At 44.7% G+C, this 14,878-nt stretch overlaps 1 protein-coding gene across 1 annotated transcript in view; it reads right to left on the bottom strand.

The window, feature by feature from the left end:
* The window catches only part of LOC308696626 (E3 ubiquitin-protein ligase rnf213-alpha-like), a gene marked incomplete at its 5' end in the record, with an annotated part of 167,762 nt that overhangs the window by 43,227 nt on the left and 109,657 nt on the right, over positions 1-14,878 (bottom strand). Inside the window, 8 exons of the mRNA XM_081375488.1 lie at positions 694-850; positions 7,446-7,546; positions 7,725-7,759; positions 8,390-8,465; positions 8,541-8,783; positions 13,417-13,527; positions 13,914-14,036; positions 14,120-14,316. Of these exons, the coding sequence (XP_081231614.1) occupies positions 694-850; positions 7,446-7,546; positions 7,725-7,759; positions 8,390-8,465; positions 8,541-8,783; positions 13,417-13,527; positions 13,914-14,036; positions 14,120-14,316 (1,043 nt within the window). The remainder of the gene's footprint in view (positions 1-693; positions 851-7,445; positions 7,547-7,724; positions 7,760-8,389; positions 8,466-8,540; positions 8,784-13,416; positions 13,528-13,913; positions 14,037-14,119; positions 14,317-14,878) is intronic.

Raw genomic sequence — 14,878 nt, forward strand, 5'->3', positions numbered from 1 at the left:
TCTAATCTTAAGCTTTAGCTATTAGATTAAGAGAAATGATTGGTAACCCATTCAAGCCCATGGAGTCAGCTTTAAAGAAATTTCAGACACAATTCAACCAATTAAATTTTAAAACAAATATTCTCTGATTATGCCATTTTTATGAAACCAACAAGAGGTACAGTCTTTCCTGTCTGAGCTCATTATCTGTAATGTGGCCAGTAAGGTTGCAATAGAGACCAGGGGAGCTTACAGGGGGCAGATTATTTTTCACTAGCCTTTTCTAAAAACACACAAGACATGGCCTTAGAAATTGCTAATAGTTTTAGATGAAAAAAAGAAAAAGAAACATCCTCAGATTTGAAAGGAAGCATGAGCAGACTTATGGCTTCAGCCTAATTTTATTTCTAAGTTCATATACCAAAGCCATGTTGTTGTTTTTACACGTTTAAAAAATACATTATTTTATTTTTATGTTTGAGGTTATATTTATCTCCATTTTAATAATGAAGTAATTCTGAATCTTGAACAGTAAACTCTCAAAGTGTCAGCTTTCTAAATATATCAGTTATGTGCCTAGTCATAATGATTTTTGCAATGTTATAATTTTATACTATAACTAACAGAGAACATTAGGATGTCTGTTCTGGGAACAAAAAAAGGTGTTAACTGGGTATCTCACGAAACTATAACCAAGCAGAAGGAAAGTTATACCTGAGGGTTGTTTTGAGCTCCCAGCAGCATGGACATGTGTGTGAGCAGTCTGAGAAGAGCAAAGGGGGCCGGAGACATGTTCTTAGTGTCCTGCATGTCAGGGTGATCACGACGTTGTGCGTCGCCCAGAATGTGTCCGGACTGAGTGCGGTCCTCTCTGCAAAGAGAAACATACTCGGTTACTAACGTAACCTCGGTTCTCTCTAGAAGAGGGAACGAGTACTGCGTAAGTATCTTACGCTAGTGGAAAATTCTTTTCCATGAGATATTGAAGCCCAAAATTATCCTTAATTTTGAAATAATGTAAAGCGCGTTGCGGCAGCATACAGACATAGGCAAGACGGCTCGCGCGCCTATTGGCTGGTCTGCTGGCAACTGTGTGAGCCTATCGAGCGAGGCCTAGCATGACGTCAGACCAATGGGAGCGCTTCGCGCCCCCTGCGTCACATCGCGCCGAAATAGGCGTGGCTTAGGCCTATAAATACCGCTCGCAGGCAACACAAATATGTTTTTTTCATAGCCGAAGCAACCAGCGCGTGTGCATGCACGGCAAAATACGCAGTACTCGTTCCCTCTTCTAGAGAGAACCGAGGTTACGTTAGTAACCGAGTACGTTCTCTTACGAGAGGTCTCTCGTACTGCGTAAGTATCTTATGCTAGGGGACCTACTGTAAGACGCTGTGCTTGCTGGGATCTGACACCACAGACCCAAGGGCGAAAGCCCGGGGTTCATATAGTGCATAATCACCCAGGCGACTCACAGGGAATCCGGGAAGGGGGGGGGGGGGGGTTGGGGGGTTGGCCACACTCTTCCACATATGAAAGCGCCCTATGAACGCGGAGTACAACATACAGACAGGGCGGGTACGGCCTGAACTGATGGTAAAAATGCGGGACTTAACAGTTTGCCCAAGAATATATATATATATTTTCTTCTGTCGATAAGTGAGCTATGCTCAGCTGACACAGCATTCCGGACCGATAGCATCAGTACCGATAATACTGGCCATTTAGACCGACAGCAGCCTGGCCTGCAAGGCGGGAACCTCTAGGTTGTAAAACCTTATAAATGTAGACGGGGAGGCCCAGCCTGCCGCCATACAAATATCTTGCATGGCAATCCCACTTGAGCCATGCTTCTCGTGGAGTGTGCTCTGACACCCAAGGGGCATTGCATGCCCCTGGAAGTGTACGCCAGTGTGATAGCGTCAACTATCCATCTGGATAGGCTCTGTTTCGACGCGGCTAGTCCCTTAGAACGCCTGCTGAATGAAACAAATAGCTGCTCCGTCTGTCTGAAGACAGAAGAGCGAGACACGTAAGCTCTTAATGACCTGACTGGGCAGGAGCTTCCGTCTCCTTCCTCGTCAGAGACCGGTAGGGCTGACAGGGAAATGACCTGCGCTCTAAACGGTGTATTGAGGGATTTTGGAACATAACCGTGCTTAGGTTTGAGTATAACTCTTGAGTCATTAGGCCCAAACTCCATGCACGTCGCGCTTACTGAGAGCGCGTGTAAGTCCCCTATGCGCTTCACCGAAGCGAGAGCCAGAAGAAACAGGTGTTTAAGATCAATCGTCTGCAAAGGCTCAAATGGGTGACCTTTCATAGCTTCCAGCACCGTAGAAAGGTCCCAGACGGGGACTGAGGGAGGTCTGGGAGGATTCAGCCTCTTAGCTCCTCTAAGGAAGCGGATGACTAAATCGTTCCTTCCTATTGACTGACCAAGCGTTGTTCTTGAGAACGCTGCTATAGCCGCCACGTAAACTTTGAGCGTGGAAGGGGTCCTGCCCTTATCCAGCAGCTCTTGTAGGAAGGAGAGAACCTCCGTCACCCCACAGTCTGGGGGTGATGCCACGAGCTGTGCACCAGCCAGAAAACACCGACCATTTTGAGGAGTAGAGACGTCGCGTAGACGGAGCTCTGGCCTGCGTGATCGTGTTTAACACTCCCTTAGGGAGGTCAGCGGGTACCCGTTGATGGTCCAAACATGAAGGGACCACAGCTCTGGGTGAGGATGCCAAATCGAGCCCTTGGCCTGAGAGAGGAGGTCCCTCCTCACTGGCACTGGCCATGGGGCAGTGCTCGCCAGCTGCATCACAACTGGGAACCAAGGTTGGTTCTTCCAGAACGGAGCTACGAGTAGCACTGAGCATCTTTCTTCCCTGATCCGCTCTATCACCTGAGGCAGGAGAGAGACGGGGGGGAAAGCATAGAGCGGGCGGCGGGGCCATACATGAGCCAGCGCGTCCCTGCTCTTGGAGAAAAATTCCAGACAGTGAGCGTTTTCTTGAGACGCAAACAGGTCTACCTCTGCTCTGCCGAATTTCTTCCACAGCAGTTGGACTGTCTGTGGGTGTAGAGACCACTCGCCTGCCGGAACATTGTTCCTGGACAGTCTGTCTGGTCCTATGTTTAGTAGCCCTGGCACGTGCGCTGCTCTCAGCGAGAGCAGGTTGCGCTGAGCCCACACCAGGAGGAGTTTTGTTAGCCTGTACAGGTTCCGGGACCCGAGGCCGCCCTGGTGATTTATGTAGGACACCACAGACATTTTGTCCGAGCGGACCAAGACGTGGTGTCCCCTTATTTGGGGACAGAAACGCGTCAGTGCGTTGTCTACTGCCAGCATTTTGAGGCAGTTTATGTGCATAAGCTTTTCCCGTTCTGACCACTGGCCGAAGAACGGTCTGCCCTCGAGCAGCGCTCCCCATCCCGAGGTGGATGCGTCCGTGGACACCACCCTCACACTCGAGGAAGTCCCCAGGCTTACACCTGACTGGTACCAGTCGTTTGCTTTCCAAGGTTTCAGTGCTGCGATGCATTCGTGATTGACCTTGAGACGAAGCTGACCGGAGACCCACGCTCGGTGTGGTACTTGCGGTTTTAGCCAGAACTGCAGTGGGCGCATGTGAAGCAAGCCCAGCTGAAGTACTGATGATGCTGAGGCCATAAGACCCAGCATCTTCTGAAATTTCTTGAGCGGGACCGACGCACCACAGCGGAAAGAGTTTGCTGCGCGCTATATGTCCAGCGTGCGCTGCGGTGATAGGCGCGCTATCATGGAGAGCGAGTCCAGTTCTGCGCCCAGAAAGTATATTATCTGCCTGGGGGACAGAGAACTCTTCTCCCAGTTCACTCTGAGACCGAGATTCTCGAGGTGATCGAGTAAAATGGTCCTGTGCTCTACGAGCTCTGAGTGAGATTGCGCTAGAATCAGCCAAACGTCCAAATAGTTCAACACTCGCACGCCCTGAAGTCTGAGGGGTGCGAGCGCTGCGTCCATGCACTTCGTGAATGTACGGGGTGCTAGGGACAAGCCGAATGGCAGGACTGTGTACTTGCCTGGCCCTCGAAGGCGAATCTCAAAAATCGCCTGTGACGTGACGCTATCTGTATTTGAAAATACGCGTCTTTCAGATCTATCGACACAAACCAATCTCCTCTGCGAACCTGCGCGAGGATCTTTCTGGTCATGAGCATCCTGAACTGTCGCTTCGCAAGCACTTTGTTCAGTTGCCTTAGATCTAGTATGGGTCTGAGACCCCCGTCTTTTTTCGGTACCAGGAAGTATCTGCTGTACAATCCCCCTTTGCTCTGAGCTTGAGATAAGGGTTCTATGGCCCCTTTGCTCAATAGTTTCACAATTTCGGCTCGAAGTAGATGTGCTACTTCTGTTTGCACCGTGGTTTCGACGCACGCCATATAGCGGCGAGGGCGTCAGCGAAACTGCAGCGAATATCCTCTTTTTATAATGTCTAGCACCCACTTCGAAACCCCGGGAAGCTTCGCCCATGCATCTGCACGGATAGCTAGGGGTTGAATGCGAAGCGCGCTTCGGTCGCTCAGTAACTGAGGGGCTTCGGTGTGCTGTAACATAAGCATTGCGCTCATGACATTTGAGGCAGGGGGCGCGCTGATAACAGCGGGCAGATTGCCCGTGCTCGACTCCTCTGCGGCGGTGAACCGAGAGGGGGAGGGCTGGGCGAGACCCGTAGGGACTGTCGTGTCTATGCGTGTATGTGGGCGCGGGATAGCGGGCACATTTATGACACTGAGAGCATTGCCCACCTGAGCAGAGCGAATGCATGTTGGTTTCGTTTTTACAGAAACCATGAGACACGCGGGACGTAGTGTTTGTGGGCACTGGGAAGTGGGCACGCTTACTACGTTTAATGCACAATCGATCTGAGTTGATTTTATGTGCGCGAGCCCTATGTGAAGGGCTGTGCTTGTGTGTAGGAATGGGCACTGGGCAGTGGGCATTTTGTCTACACATAAAACACCATCGGCCGTGGCCGGGACACCAGAAAATACACTCTTTCTGGGATTTATCTGGGTAGCCGTGAGAACGGCATTTGTGTGCAGGCAAGCGGGCACTGGGACCGGCTTGCTGGCTGCTAAATACACTGGACCAGTCACATTTCCTGGAACTGGACGAGCGATGAGTTTCGGTGGAAGTCCGGCCGCAGCGGGACTTGAACACCGTTGTTTCCCTAGGCGTGCTAGGACGACTTCGGGGCCTCGGGCTTTACCACAATCCTAGGCCGCGGGCCACGCGGGACGGGGCGGCGGCTGGATGAGCGAGAGCGCGGTCTTGCGCTTCGGGCCTGTCGGCGTTGCGAAGCGGCAGGCTTTTGAGGGTAGCGCCATCTTAGCGGCTATCGCCTCTTCGACCGGCAGCATTGAATGGTAGCCTCTGTTCTTAGCATCGTCGACAGCGGAGAATGCTAAAGAAACAGAAGGACACATTCTGGTGGAATAGGGGGCGTTCCAGGACTTAGCAACTTCTTCATGTAACTCAGGAAGAAAGGGCGCTGGTCTGGAAGCAGGCGAAACGCGATCCCCGGGCAGAAAATAGCTATCCAGCCGGTTGTGAGCGGGCTGCTCAGGTGTAGACCACTCGAGGCCGAGGCTCGCCGCAAGCTCTTTTAGAGAGTGTGTGTCGCGGCGGCGAACACACACACAATACAGAGAAGAGATATAAAGGATATATACGCCGGATAGCACAGCAGGAAGGCGATGAAGGCGGCGCGGCTAGCGACTTCTCGACTCGTCCCGCTGAAAGGCTTCTTCAGACGGCGCGGCTTCTCTCAGGATCCAGCGATGCGAGTGCTTCGCTGAAGGATGAAAAAATCAGATTTGTGTTGCCTGCGAGCGGTATTTATAGGCCTAAGCCACGCCTGTTTCGGCGCAACGTGACGCAGGGGGCACGAAGCGCTCCCATTGGGTCTGACGTCACGCTAGGCCTTGCTTGATAGGCTCACGCAGTTGCCAGCAGACCAGCCAATAGGCGCGAGCCGTCTTGCCTATGTCTGTATGCTGCCGCAACGCGCTTTACATTATTTCAAAATTAAGGATAATTTTGGGCTTCAATATCTTGTGGAAAAGGATTTTCCCCTAGCGTAAGACACTTACGCAGTACGAGAGACCTCTCGTAAGAGAACAAGAGCCTCAAAGAGCCCCAATTTTTATTTAGAGGCATCTTGAAGGAATGTTAATTTTGATTTCTACATTTATTAATGCATTTTATTAATTTGAAGTTGTACAAATTTGCATTAATGTATCATAAACAATTAATAAGCAAAGAACAAAAGAAGTATATTAATAAAATAAGGTTAACCTATGTTAATAAATGCTGTAAAAAAAAAAAAAAAAAGTTTTATCATGATACTATTAACTACAGTTACCGTTGCAGGTTTCCATTAAGGCATGCTCAGTTTCATAAATGTATGATACTCCAGAGCAGGGATGGGCAACTTCGGTCCTGGAGGGCCAATGTCCTACAGAGTTTAGCTTCAACCCTAATCAAACACACCTGAACAAGCTAATCGAGGTCCTCGGGATTACTAGAAAGTTACAGGCAAGTGATTTTTTCAGGGTTGGAGCTAAACTCTGTAGGACAGTGGCCCTCCAGGACCGAAGTTTCCCATCCCTGCTCCAGAGGCTAACAGCAAATTATAAGCAGCCAAACAGTGTTCCAACCAATCACCGACAGGGGGAGGGTGTTGTGAGGTTTTGAGCCAGCTTCTTCTTCAGCACAGACTTCGCGTGCAGCCGTGCACGAGCACAAAACCTCACAACACCCACCCCCTGTCGGTGATTGGTTGGATTGATTGGTGTTTGATTAGGGTTGGAGATGAACTGTGCAGGACAGTCGATCGGCAGGAGCAGGATTGGGCACCCCTGTTTTATACAAACTTTTATAGACCCCAAAACACAGTTTTCAAATTGTCATACATGATTAAATATTGTTGCTGTCCATTTAAAATGAAGATACAATTTTATTTGCCTTTTGAAAATACATATTTTAAGAGTTCTATAAAAACACTTACATACTTACAGACAGCACATTCGAATGTAACATGACACCAGCTTATAAGCACATGCAGCACAATAATTATTCCATTTATGTATTTTTTAACATGCTGTCTTAAATAATATGACAGTTTGTTCAGTTTGTTGTTCACACACATGACAAATCTCAATTTAACCCTGAACATGAGAAACAAATTTTGTCAAGTGTGCTCAAACTTTTCAGTGGTTGTGTATTGGCTGGCTGTGACAATTGCAAAGTGTACAGTTGAAAGGTTTTACTACTAACATATTTAACTGAAGAAAGCAGCAATTGATTTATAATTTATTATAACAGAATAAATTATTCTAGAGAGCCAGGTAATTGGTACATTGGTACATTTACCAAACTAGACAAAATACAAGAGGAACAACAAGCATTCACTGCAGGAGTAACTTACAGTCTATCTACGAGCCGGAAGCCCTCAACAGGTTGGTGGTCAATGCCGCCTATTTCTGCATTACACTCTAAACAGCGGCCAATCTCCGTGGGTAGACCACACTAGACAGATGTATGAAGAGAATAAATACAAACAGACAAAAGTAATAACAGACAAAAATAATAACAAATTGATCACATTAAATTACATTAATGCCTTTTACATTACATTCTGTGACTTTTTATCTATGCAGTTAATGATGTAATGTTAAGCCAAATCATAGAAATGAAATGACCCTACCAGATCAACAATGCATGGATGATCATTAGGACACACTGTTAAAAACAAAAGAAGAGATAAGGAACTGATTTAAAAAAATAAATAAATCTGAATGCAGAAATGTTCAAATACAGAACCCCTGGCCAAGGCCAAGGACCTATCAATGTTCCCAAAGCAATTCTATCAGCTGAAAGAAATTTGGGGGGATTCACATTTGGTGCCTGATTAGAAATCCTGCAAGTATATACTAAAGAGATAATCCTACAAATCCTACTAATCTGTGTTATATTACCAAACCAAAAATGCATAAATCAAAAAGGTTTCAAAAAGGTTTTCCCTTTTGCTTCATTATTATTAACACATGCACTGTCTTATTGTGAACAATTCTTCAGTAAAACTAAATAAAAATAACTTGCTCTGCCTCTGAAATGACTTTCCCATTTGCCTTAATTTTTCAAACAGAAATAAACTCAATATAACAGGAAATTAAGCTTTTTTTTTTTGTAATACCCAGGAAAACCATTTGAATATACTATCCAATATTATCACAATTTTGATAATGAAGTTCTGTTCGTTGTGTTACATGATTTAATGTGGCCTTTCTGATCAGGCATTAATCACTGAGTTTCCCGGTTGTTTAGGATTTTGACAGGTCTTAAATTTAGCATGACACAGAATCCACTCACAGTACCACTTGACTCCTTTTATGGCCAGCTGTGCATCAGCCAACATGTCATCCGGCATAGTTGGGATGAATGAAGCCTGTAAGGAGAACACAACAAAAATATCACACTCAAACTCATTCTAGTCCCCATGTGAAGAGTGAAGTGTTCGTACCGTCATGTTGTTTGGGGACAGTGCCAGCCGCTGCAGTGGCTGCAGTAAAGGCAGATTTCCACACAGCAGGACTGCAGCCATATGAACTGTGACCTCCACCAGCACGAACTCTCTGCCTGACGTCTGCGCTTGAACACGTAGAGCCTGCAGTCGATTATTCACCAGCGCTTCAGCAAACCCTCGCATCTCATCATTGACGAAGAAACCTGTGTTTTTGATACAATCTTCAAGGCCAGCACATTGCTATAGAAAACAAAAAGACATGAATATCAGGAAGTGGGATATACATTTATCCAAAACAACAACAACAACAACAACAACAACAACAACAACAACAACAACAAAAACATATACAATACAGTTTTTAGCATGTAGGCTTCAAAACATTTTCAATTAAGTAAACGCTGCTTTTCAATCAAGGAACACATAATAGAACAAGTGTGTATATTTATACAAAAAAAACAAAAAAAAAAACACAAAAAAAGCCCCATATACAATACAAAAAAATTATTTCGATATCAATTTCTGCACCATACCAAAAACTACTGGAACAATTGAAGAATTATTAATGCTGATAATAATGTATTAATGCTAATAAATAATCAAATACATTAGCATGTAGGGTTCAATTAAGTAAATGCTGCTTTTCAATCAAGAAGCACATAATAGAACAAGTGTGTATTAAGGTCTGTTAGTCTGCATTTACACTCTAAGGCTATTCGGACATCAGACTATCACCGTCAATCATCACAATTTGGATTAAATCCTGCATTTAAATATGAGTGTCACACCTGAAACTTTCCAGTGGTCTATTTAGAAGCATGAAAATTTAGAAGAAAAAAAAGAATTAAGTTCAGAAAGTGAGCACAGAGAGCACTATCTCTCTGCTATAGCTCTCAAATATTTTTTTTGTGAGCAAACTGAATGTGCGTTGTCAAATGCGGCATGTTGAAATTCATTTATAAATAGTTTTTTTATGAAGTGTGTTACTAAATTGTTGTTCTGTTCTGTGTGGGTGCATTGAATTGGTTTGGGTATTAGTCTAAATGCATTATTTATTTGCAATAAATATATATTATATAAATGTAATACATTAATACAATCTAATGTTGCATTGACTTTCTAATAAATTAATTGAACAGTAAAGAGCACCATATATGCATTCTGTTAACATCGCCTTTTCTGTTCCATGTAAGATTGTTTGTAACAGCATGACAGTAAGATTTTATTTTTGGGTAAATTACACGGTAAACCCTAATGCTGCCATTAATAAAGCAATTAGGTTTTAACTTAACATCACTTAAAATACTGTGGTTCGGCATCATAACTCAAACAGGTATGTTTAACTAATTTAGCAGCAAAATCTTTTAAACTAAACTTAAGTGTTCAAAACTCAGAATTCAACGAACATCTCTGTTACTATTGTTACCCTCTTTCCCTGATGGAGAGAACGGAGATGTCATGTCAATACTGACGTTAGGGGTCTCACCTGGGAGCTAAAAAAATCACCTCTGAGTAGTAGAAAAAAAATGGCCACTGAGAATTGGCTAGTGAGATTTGCATGCACAGCCAATCCCGCGGACATACGGGTATATAAGCTGGCAGGCGTGCCTCGCTCATTGAGGTTTATGCTGAGGAGCTGAGATGGTGTCATGGCCATTCAGTGGGGTAGTTCAACATTGTGGCAGAGACTTGGCACAATGTTTATGTTCCCTCCATCAGGGAATGAGGGTTACAATAGTAACCGAGATGTTCCCTTTCTGTTCAATCTCTGCCGTAGGTCCTTCCTTAAAAGGGATGAAACTACTCCAGACATAGAGAGAGGGCAGGGCAAGAACTGCCAATGGAAATAAATAGGAAACTGTACTGTAAAAAACACACATATGGGATCACCAGCAGGGATTCACTACATATGGGGCACAGTAAAAGGGCTGACTGGGCCTGGATTCTCAGATCCAGGGTTTACCGTTGGGGGAATGGATGGACTGCATTTATATATTAATAAATATTGGGGGAACTCACATGGAGAGGGAAAAAGGAGCTTGTATCCCCTCCATGAGAGGAATGGTATTGCAAGCGAGACACAGAGCCAGTCTTACCACCATTTACCTAATTGTACCCAACACACGGGAAGAAACCGGCTCAACCCAGAGACGAGGTGTCCCCAACCCGCAGCCCTGCAGATGTCCACTAAAGCCTATTATATGAGGTGGCAACACCTAGTGGAGTGAGCCCTCACTCAGAAGGGGCATGGCATGCCTTGGGACTGATACGCTGAGGTGATGGCATCCACTATTCTGTCCCTGATGCAAGTAGGTTGCACCTCAACAGATAGTTCAACAGGATGAGGGTTGAAGAAAAAGTGATATTATGATATTAAATAAACAAACTTACAGACGATGGCCTCTTTAGCATGAAATAACAGAAGAATATATATTTTATCAGAGAGACATCTGCTGCTGCATCACTGCTGTTGTGAAGTGGCCACCACGACCTCTAACCTAAGTCACATGATGCATCTTAACCAATTAAATAAAACCAAAATTAAATTACTACTTAAATAGTCAAAACATCCACTATCCAGGGGGCCAACCTCTGCTTGGAGACAACCTTTCCCTAAAAAGAGCTGCTCAGAGCTTCTAAAGCTCCACATGCGGTCTACGTAAATGTGCAGGGCACGAACGGGACACAGCAACACAAGGTCCTCTGGGTGCATCACTTGAAAGTTCACCACCTGGTCCTGAAAAGGAGTGGAGGGAACTTTGGGCATATATCCCAGCCGGGGTCTCAGGACCATGTGAGTGATGCAAGCGCAAACTGCCTTGTCGGTTGATATATACGTGACCATCGCAGTGTTGTCTGTCCGGACCAACATGTACTTGCCCAGAAGCAACGGCTGAAACAGTAAGGGCGAGCAGTACTGCCAGGAACTCCAGGCAATTGATATGCCACTGCAGTCAAAGTTCTGTCCAGGAGCCCAAGGCTGCGTGCCCATTCCTTACAGCTCCCTAGTCCGTTCCAGAGGCATCTGTTGTGACAACAATGTGCCTGGACACTTGCTGTAAGGGCACTCAGGCCCATAGAAAAGCAAGGGCTGATCAAGGGCTGAATGTTTGGTGACTGATCGGTGTGATAGTCACACTAAGTGTGCCACGGCGCCATGCTTATCTTGAGACTCGGCTTTGCAGCCAGAGCTGAAGAGGTCTCATATTCATCAATCTGAGCTGCGTTACCGTGGCTGCAGATGCCATATGCCCCAGGAGCCTCTGAAATTGTTTCAGTGGAACTGTTGTCTTCCCTCTGAACGAATTCAGGCAGTTCAACATTGACTGCATGTGCTTGTTCGTGAGACGCGCCGTCATATATACAGAGTCCAACTCCATACCAAGAAACAGTATGCACAGCACAGGGAAGAGCTCACTCTTTTCCTAGTTAACCTGAAGCCCCAGATGGCTGAGGTCCCTGAGCACTAGGTCCCTGTGATCGCTCAACAGATCTCGTGAGTGAGCTAGAATGAGCCAGTCGTCAAGATAATTAAGAAAGCGGATGCCCACTTCCCTTAACAGCGTTGATTAAAATGAATTGCATAACCGAGTCAAATTGTCTGAATGAGTCAGCGGGATGGATTGGGAAGCGGTAGCCAGGCTCCCAGGCTTCGTGCGAGTGGCACCAAAGGGACAACCGACATTCTCGTGGAGGTGCAGTGAGGTGGAGCGCTGCACTTAAAGGAGAACTCCGGTCAATTTTAACATTGAGCTCATTTTTTTGTACATTTGGAGTGCTGTCAATACAGAGAACAACATCAAAAATCGGTGTTGCCTACACCGAGTTATTCTATTTTTAAAATTTGCACCCTGTTGACTTCAATGGGGCAAGTACTAAACCTGCTTTTAGGCTCGATTGCTCGATTGTTTAGTTACCTATGATCACGCGCGTGAACTCGGCAATCGACTACTTTGGACTTCAACCGAAAAACAGGATGTAAACAGGTATTTGCGCTGGCTTAAATAACATCATTTTTATTCATATCTTTCACATCTACTGCAGTCAGATTCACTCGTGTTCACTCAGAAGGAATCACTCACATTTTCTGTGCACTTGTAATGACACATCAAGGATGTTAAGAGCCTAAAAGCAGGTTTAGTACTTGCCCCATTGAAGTCAACAGGGTGCAAATTTTAAAAATAGAATAACTCGATCTTTTTCTTAACCAGCTTATATAGTTTATTCTAATGTTATTTGTAAAAGCTGTACATACATTTGGGTTAATGTTTCTGTAAGAATATCGGAGCGAACACTCGATTTTCCCAGTCAAGCTGTGTAAACTGGAATATACGTATATTTTATTGAAATTCAGCTATGAAATGTAAGGGATCAAATCAATAAAAATGTAAAAGGATCTTAAAAAAATAAACTCCAGACATTCATTTCTAACAATCTTGAGGAAACCTGCAGAGCGTCAGGTGCTACACACAGCCAGGAGCAGCATAGGGTCTGACAAACCACATTTTAGTCCACTACCCATTATTCTGGTGTTTAGGAATAGACCTAATAATATACATCCTGCTTTCTCCTTATTACCTCACTGTAATTCTAATCATCCAACAGGCATTCTGTGAGCCCAGAGTTCATCTTTGTAATAAATGCTCGTTAGAATGGGGAGAAAGTTTTGAGTTATAAAAGTTACAGTATGTTTTTATAGTACATGAACCTCTTTTATTTGAAAATATCAAGGACATTCTCCATTTGACATGACCACTTTAACCATGACACTTTAATTAAGAAGCTTTCATACTGTTCTTACAAAATCATATAGCAGTACTTTAGATTTCTAAAGCAATAAATGCCTTGTTGTGTAGCATGTTTGTGTTTTTACCTCAGGTTTAGGGTGCAAGTTGGGGTTTCCATTTCTGTACAGGGAGGTGACTTCTCTGAACAAAGCCATTAGCAGATAAACAGCTTTCTTCATGGGTGTGCAGTTGCAATCCTTCAAACAAATTTTTTTTTTTGCAAGATCAGCACTGATAAAGCAATGAGGAAGAGTGAGGAAGAGAAATGCCAAACATCTGATTGCATATTTAAGCATTGTATTACAGTGTCCACATAGTCCACACAGTGTCCTCTGTTCCAAAACCCAATGCACTGCCTTGCTACTGTCTAAAGCGGCATCCGAACCCAACTGTAACTTCACAAGTGATGAAACAAAAACTCATGGTCATGTCTGATGGTCATTGGCATACAGATGCATTCTAGCTCATGTAGCTCTCTATGAATGTTTTTGAACACAGTGTGTGTGTGTGTGTGTGTGTGTGTGTGTGTGTGTGTGTGTGTGTGTGTGTGTGTGTGTGTGTGTGTGTGTAAATATATCAATACCTCAATGGCTTTCTGTATTCCGTTCATGTTGCAATCTAGCATGGCTTTGGCTACTGCATCTCTAATAGTTTTGTAGTCCGATCCACATGCTAGATAGTGGTCAATCTGGCTGCAATCTTGATTCTGAGAGAAACCATTTTAGCAGTTAAAGCACAAATACTTGCGACTCGTGTCAGCATTATGAAGTTAATTCAACTAAAACCCACCGACTCAAGAATCTCCTGTGGAAACAGCCACCTGAACTCTTCCTGTGGTAGAAGCTTCTGGACATATTCAACCCCCTGAAGACTGCAGATCTTTCTGATGAGGTAAACCCTGTACCAGTCATTCCTGCTCCGGCAGCACAGATCAATCACACTGCTCAAAAATGCTGGGATAACAGATGAAGGATCATCCTGTACACCTAAAATAAGAAAAACATTATCAATATTAAGGGAATACCTTCAAACATTATTCATCAATTCTCAGTTTCAGTTAATATAAAGTGTTCTAGACTTTCATGGCAAGTAGGGATAGGCTCAAGTACTCAAGTACTCATGAGTGACGTTTGATTGGTTATTGAGGCATTTGGGGCAGTTCCTGAGATCTTATTTCTTAAAGGTGCTCTAAGTGATGTTGGGTGATGTCACTTCTTGTTGACGTTTAAAGTATTGTCAAACAAAACGGTGGCTAGCTGGACCCTCCCTCCTCCTCATCTGCACACTAACCCCCCAAACCCCACCCCTAAATCATTCCTGTCAGTTATTGGCTGGAGCAGTTTGTTATGTTTTCGTGGTGCGGGTGAGCCCAGTTTGTTTCTGTTGCTGTTTGTGGAGCCTGTGGTGTCTACAGAGACTGTGTTTTTTTACAGTGTGTTCAGGGGACAGGCAGCTAGCGGATGGTGAGGAGATGTTTGCTGTATGTGACAAAAAATGTTTTAGCCTAAAAAATGCACAACATCACTTAGAGCACCTTTAAGGGCTGTT

This window comes from Scardinius erythrophthalmus, assembly GCF_964197995.2.
Source record: "Scardinius erythrophthalmus genome assembly, chromosome: 1".
Lineage (NCBI taxonomy): Eukaryota > Metazoa > Chordata > Actinopteri > Cypriniformes > Leuciscidae > Scardinius > Scardinius erythrophthalmus.